Source organism: Atta colombica, unplaced genomic scaffold (assembly GCF_001594045.1).
Source record: "Atta colombica isolate Treedump-2 unplaced genomic scaffold, Acol1.0 scaffold231, whole genome shotgun sequence".
NCBI lineage: Eukaryota > Metazoa > Arthropoda > Insecta > Hymenoptera > Formicidae > Atta > Atta colombica.
Window position 1 is genome coordinate 135,869 of NW_017259329.1, and position 7,572 is coordinate 143,440.

General features: G+C 31.6%; 1 protein-coding gene across 1 annotated transcript; it reads left to right on the forward strand.

Moving 5' to 3' along the window:
* Positions 1-1,886: 1,886 nt before the first annotated feature.
* On the forward strand, positions 1,887-7,534 carry LOC108688385 (regulation of nuclear pre-mRNA domain-containing protein 1B). Its single transcript, XM_018194628.1, has 7 exons — positions 1,887-1,914; positions 3,338-3,482; positions 3,565-3,990; positions 4,955-5,256; positions 5,511-5,642; positions 6,437-6,712; positions 7,227-7,534. The coding sequence occupies exons 3-7, from the start codon at positions 3,840-3,842 to the stop codon at positions 7,374-7,376; spliced, it is 1,011 nt and encodes a 336-aa protein (XP_018050117.1). The 5' UTR covers positions 1,887-1,914; positions 3,338-3,482; positions 3,565-3,839; the 3' UTR covers positions 7,377-7,534.
* Positions 7,535-7,572: the final 38 nt, after the last annotated feature.

Consider the following 7,572-nt stretch of genomic DNA (forward strand, 5'->3'; position numbering starts at 1 on the left):
TATATATATATATACATCGATTCAATCGAACGAAAATATTCAAAATATAAAATTACGTATCACAAATTTATATCAAAAATATTGAAAATGTATCAAACTCTCATTGCACTCTCTATATATGTAATTTTTTATCACTCGAAAATATTGAAATTTCGATGCAAGTTTCGAATCGACAACTTTTCCATCATAACGATGTCGAAACGATGTCTTTTCGAGGAACTATTTCTGATTGGGGAAGAGCAAAAATGAACTTGTACTTCGGTGTAATACATATTATATACATTGATGTAGATAAGCGCGCCGCCAACGTATATATATTATACCGAAGTACAAGCTCATTTTTGCTTCTCATTGTACACTCAAGGATTTATGCCAAGGATACTTTATAAAAATATGAAAAAACTTTTATGATTACGAATTATTTCATTTGGCTGCTGAGCATCTAAATTTAAGAAAACCTTAAATACAAGGTCTGACTGCGTTCGAAATAAAGCAAGGGCTGACTATGATTGCGTTCGAAAATAAGTTTGGTTGGTATTGAGAAAGAAAATAAAGTTGATAGTATTAGAAATTACAACGCTGCGTTTCGTTTCTCCCGCTGAGACTGCTGGGAGGCCAAAGTAATGATGAATATGAAAATAGAGAAGAAAGCTATTTGAAGTATTACAAGATGTACATAAGTAGAACATTAAATGTTCTCATAATATATAATATGTTGTTCAATGTTAACTTTATGTATAACTCAAGATATGTTGTATACTTAATTGTAATCGTAATTAAATACAATAGAATACAAATCTATTCAATTCTAATCTCTGATTTTTCTCCCTTTTTTTTATGCATACTCTGAATGTAAAAGAAAGTTTTGATGTAAGAACTTTTCTATTATAATATGTATTTGTGATACATACATGTAAAAAAATATGAAAAAACTTTTTTAATATATTTATAAATTATTTTTTCACAAATTTATAAATTGTTGCTTTTTAAACATTATATATATAATTTTTAAGTATTATATATATTAAGTATTATATATATATATATATTTACAGACTTTTAATATATTTATAAACATGTATCATAAATATGTATGTATCATAAACATATTATAATAGAGATCTTAGATCGAAACTCTCTTTTACATATATCCAAAATATGCATAAAAGAAAAAGAATAAGAGACTCCGCACAATAAAAGAACAGGGAATAGAGAACAGAGAATAAGAATTTCAACCTATCAGAAATTGTGTATTCCACAATACATGATTTCTGATAAGTTCAAATTCTTATTCTCTGTTCCTTTTATTGTGTGGAGTCCCTAAGAAAAGTCAAAAGAGAATTGAATAGATTTGTATTCTATTATGTTTAATTACGATTACAATTAAATATAGAACATCTCTATAAGTTATACATAAAAAAAAAATAAAAAATCATACAAAAATCATATTAAACAACGTTATATATTACAAGAACATTTAATGTTCTACTTACGTACATCTTGTAATACTTCAAATAGCTTTCTTCTCTATTTTTATATTCATCATTATTTTGGTTTCCCAGCAGTCCCAGAGAGAAACGAAACGCAGCGATAATTTCCGACACTGCCAACTTTACTTTCTTTCTCAACATCAACCAAACTTATTTTCGAATGCAACCTATGAATAGGGCAGAGAGATTAGATTCTTTCCCTCGAAAATTTTTACAAATTGATAAATGACTTCCTTTCTACATTAATGCTTACAGTCCATGCGCGATTAACGACACGTCTAAACTTTCCGCATGTAAATTTGACGTAAAGACGAAATAATCTTAATTTTCGAATGTTTTAAATAAGTAACTTTTATTCCAAATCTCCGTGGGAAAAAACGGTGACAATAGAATATACAGATCTTGACGTGAAGTGCGAGAAAGCGTAAATATTATTCAGCAAGCCTCCAGGAGGCTATTGTGGCATTTCAGATAAGTTTTCCCTTCCCTATAAATTCCACAAATTGCATTAAATAAAGCATTTCACAATTGCAATAAAAAAATAATTGTTTTGTGAATTTTTATTACATTTTTCAGGTATTAAAACTATAATAAACACATTACCGTGAAAATGCATGAAAGGTTTTCGTAGCAATATGCTACGAACAAAGAGAAACCTGAGAGAAGACATGACGATCCAAAACCTGCCGCGCACTACTGCCCTCTGACAAAATGGATATAAATTACATAGTAACGTTTCCATTTTTCTTAGAACTACATTTTTAGTACTACATGTAGTACGATATGAACTAAATATCGATTTATTATTTCCCGCCTTGAAAAATGGATATACTCCTAAGAAAAATGGATATTGCTATGTAATTTACATCCTTTGTCAGAAGACAGTAGTCTTCGCGCGGCAACACTTTGCAGTTACAGGTTTTGGATTTTGAATTGTCATGTCCTTTCTCAAGTTTCTCTCTGGTAATAGTGAATCTGTGAATTGATGTGTGTGTGTGTGTGTGTGTGTGTGTATGTGTGTGGTGTGAGAGAGAGAGAGAGAGAGAGAGAGAGAGAGAGAGAGAGAACAACTGTTTTATGGTGTAGAAGGCGCAAACACGAAATCGGACTATCAATTCAAATTGTGCTGTTTCCGGCCGGTACCCAATACCCGATGCAATGGCATCCTTCTGCTCTTATATCTTAACTCTTACTAAAGGAACTCTAATCACACCGTTCTCGCAGTTTATATGGTAGTCATTAGTGTTGTTAGATGAAACAGATTTCAGACGCATGCGTGTCCAATGTAGTTTCTGTAATGTACCGGTCACTAGTAAATAGGAAATCATTAATCGCCAATGTAAAATTTTTTCAAAATTTTTTTCAAAAATGTTGAAAATTTTAATATATTTTATATATTTTACATACGTATACATATATAGAAATATATTATATGTATATGTATGTAAAATATATTAAAATTTTCAACGTTTTCAATCTTAAACTAATAATCTCCTATTTACTCGTGACTAATACAATACTGAAGCTACATTGCGCATATACGTCTGAACCCAGCTCATCTAAGACTGGAATCAGACTACGCATTGAAGAATGAGATTGAAGATTGAAAGATTAAAGACCAATCAGAACAAAAGGAATCAAAACTTCTTTGTCTTCATTGGTAAAATCTTTAATCTTTAATCTCACTTTTCAATGCATAATCTGATTCCGGCCTTACAACACTGTAAACCGTACCAATTTTACATGAATACTTCATTCTTCATGCAGTTTTAATGACAATTTACATCTTCCTATTACTGTCAGAGCATGATGTCAAAGAATAACATCTCTATTCTTACTATTCTTAGATTATGTGTGTTCACTTGTGTGCGTATACGAAAGGAGTTTTGCGATTCGCACGCCGCCTATCGAGCACTACCAATACCAATTCAGATCAGATTTTGATCACACTTTTCAAAGCTTAGTTCGACCTCCTATTCTTTATACTCAATGGTTAGTACAATCGAATGCCATATTTATCGACAAACATGAGGAAGGAGAGATTTGTATTAGTCTTGTGATTCTTTGCCGGTAGCATTAGTGGTAAAAGACATCTCACTGCGTTTGCGCAAAACGTACGTCCCTCTGCTGCCATCATATATATGTGTGATATACGAACATATGTACATACATACATACATTGCGCTTAATTCAGCTGTGTCCAGTCTGCACTAGTCTGCACCAAACCGCACCGTGTACGCGTGCGTTCGTATATCACACTAACGACGGTGGAAACGAGACGCGGTTCTGCCTGTAATCAAGACTCCAACTGAAGGCGTCGTTGAAACCACCAACAGTAGCCGATGCGCAATGACAGGGTTTACGGAGAGCGCCTTGATCAAACGGTTAATGGACCTAAATCCGTCGCAGCAGAGCATCCAGACGCTCTCGCTCTGGCTGATACATCACAGAAAACACCATCCGACCATCGTGAAGATCTGGTACAAGGAAATGTGCAAAGGTACGAGTAATCTACAGGAATGTTTTCAATTGTCTAATCCGTCGAAATTGAAATCGTTCTAAGTCCGATGATGCGGAAGGACATCGCTGCGACGCACGTTGTCTCATCTCTAAATTTCTAAGTTACAAATCAATTTAAGTACGAACCGTGAATTGTTGCAATTGTGATCATTTAACATTTAAATAAAAATAGAAATTTAATAAACAATATATCTTGATTTTTCCCTTATCGATATCTTAAAAAATTCATTAATAATGTTTTCGTGCAACATTCATCAAAATAAATGTCTACCTAATTTTTAATTGGAATTAGTTTTCCAAGCTATGGTTACATAGTTTGGATAGATATTGATTTCAATGGATATTGCTTGAAAAGCAATGTAACCATTCTTAATTGATCCTTAATGTACATTTCTATCAATTTAAATTATCTTCATCTTGATTTAATTTATTCCTTTATCTTTCTCTAATTCTTAGAACTAGCAGAAAATAAAGAATAAATTAAATTAATTAAAGTTAATCTGCATTGATAAAAATAGATATAAGACATTGATAAAGAAAGAATGTTATAAAAAGAAATATTGTTTACACACTTATCAAATTTCTGTAATATAATATGTAAATATTAAATGCATTTTTTAAATATGTTTAATATTACTGTCTCCTTTTGGTTTTTGAGTAAAAATAATAATAAGAAAGTGATACGCTTAATTACTTGTTATAGAAGTACATAATAATTTAATAGTGATAATATTTGAATTTATTATAAGGCAAATAAGTGAAATAGTTAGAATACTTTAAAGTACATTCAGTTAAATAGTTGAAACAAATCATTACATTATAGCAATAGAAATATTTATGTAATCTTATATATAATTATTATTTGAAACATTATAATTTTCCTATGACTTTTTATGCAAAAGTTATCGGCACAAATTTAATATTTCCTATATACATTTTTACAGTGAAAGGCAATCGCAAATTGACATTTATGTATCTGGCAAATGACGTCATCCAAAATAGTAAGAAAAAAGGACCAGAGTTTGGAAAGGAATTCGAGACAGTCTTGCCCAAAGCCTTTGAGCATATGAAGGGTTTTGACGAAAAAACGAGAGAGCGGTTAAATAGGTTATTACAGATATGGGAAGAAAGAGGAGTTTATGACAAGGCACAGATAGCTGAATTTAAAGTAGCTTTTGCAGAATCTGAGAAGGACTCTGCAGCACCGCCCAAAAAGAAAGCAAAAGTTGAAGTAGAAAAAATGAAGGTATGTATTCTTAAATCGTATCGAGAATTCCTAATATATAATTAAAATTTTCAGTTTGAAAATAATGGAAATACATTTGAAGGCATAGTGATATGAAAGCAACAAAATTTATTTAAAAAAAAAATCTGAAACAAGATATATTTAATAATTAACTTTTATATATAAAATCCAGTTCTGATTTATTTTCAAACTAACTAAATCAAATGTCGCAAACAAAAAGTATGAAGTCTACATATATCTGTTGTGTTTTGCAGAAAGAGAAGGATAGGAAAAAGTCGGAGACCGAAGTAGAAGTGGACGGTACCAAAGAACTTCATGTAACATTGAGCCCGAGGACCCCCGGTGGTGATCCACCAGAAACCGAGGAACTCATCAAGGCTTTAATGGTTAATATCAATTATACAAGCAACAATCATGATAAGGAATTTGTATTGTTAGCAATAAAATATTTTGTTCATGTGAAAATACATGTTGAATCCATGAGGCATCAGCAGACACTTTAACAACTCTGACATCCACCCTATTGATTTTATATACTTTGTTTAGATATGTTGCCGTTTTCTTTCATAGTTCAAATAGAATACGTTTGCATATTCTTTTTTGTTCCTCGAAAGCTTCACTTTTGCGAAGTACATCGAGCGGATGCTGATTCTTTAATAATCAATGCTTTGCTTCAGTATATGAAATATTACTTTTTTGTTGCTGCTAGAATTTTTTTAATTGACCAATTTTTTTATTAATCGCGTTGTAGCGTGCTATGTATTTTACAGTGCCTTCTTTAAGAGACTTAAAGTCTATTCTTTTTCGAAGAATTTTCTGAACAAATATACATTAATAATAATATACAATAATAAGTGGAATGAAACAAATATTTGTTTCATCCAATTTATTGCACTAATGTATATTAGTTCAAAAAATTCTTTGAAAAAAATCATACTATATTTTGTGTAGAACATTTTAATACAGTAAATTGTTTCATCTTTATTTAATATTGGTAAATAACAGAAAACAATAATTTATCGTGTTACACTGTGTTATTTGTATCTCTTGCTAGAAAACATTCTTGTTCTTCCTCGTATGACAAAGTATATTGTATCAAATGTAGAGTTCTGCAAGACACAGGCGAGTTATTAGAACGTCACTGCAGAGAGATTAACTGAGTTTTCTTTGCTTTTTTCAGGATCTGGAAAATACTGCGTCCTCAGATGCTGGTGTTAGGGAGCGTATCGCGTCTTTACCACCGGAGGTCTCGGAAGTTTCGCTGCTTGCGAATCTCGCTGATCGAACAGCTGCAGATCAATTGAGCGCAGCAGTGAATGAAGCTGCTGCTCTTCTCGCTGATTACAATGGTCGATTGCAGGCTGAAATGGAAGATAGGAGAAGACTGCTAACAATGTTACGAGATTACACTCTGGCGCAAAGGCAACTACTTCAACAGGCTCAAAGCACTCTAGAAGTACGATCACTTTTTTTTTTATTATCAGAATAACATCTAACACAAATTTACAACCATAATATAAAGTCTCTCCACTTTTGATAATAATGTAAAGTATTCCCACAAAATGATAATGTTCTATATCTAATGAAAAATAAATTTAAAACAGTTTTATTTTCAGAAAAATATTTACTTTTGTAACAATTTTAATACTTTTAAGTTTTTATTTAGTTTTTATTATCGATCTCCAAGAAAATGCAATAAATTGGAGATTCTTTATATTTATTCTTTATATTTATGGCAGACCTGTCCAATTTTAGTTCCGAAGCCAAAATGCAATCATCGACGCAAATAAAAAATTCGATATGAATAAGATTTTGGGGACTGTAAAATATTGATACACATTTGAGCGATGCTTATTAACACAATCCCCAAAATTTTATTCATATTGAATTCTTTGTTGTGTCGATGATTTTTGCGTTTTGATTCTGAAATTAAAATTGAACAGGCCTGACTTATGTTTTTTTATGCGCAGGATTATAAAGAAAAACTTAAGAAAGTGTGTGCAGTACGGTCGGAAGTAAAGTCTCACATTTCGAATCTTCCTGATTTAACACAACTGCCCGATGTGACTGGCGGCCTGGCTCCTCTTCCTTCTGCTGGTGATCTATTTTCCATGCACTAGTGTAGGCTTGGAAGCGCACTTGGGCAAGTGGCGTTTATTATAGCTTATCACTTCGATTTGCGCGAATGTAGATGAAAATTCGTCAAGAGATCCAGTACAATAGATTTGTACGATGAAATACGAAATTTGTAATTGACGATTATAATCTTAACTTTGTACGGTGGAACATTTGATAAATTCGATATATATATATATA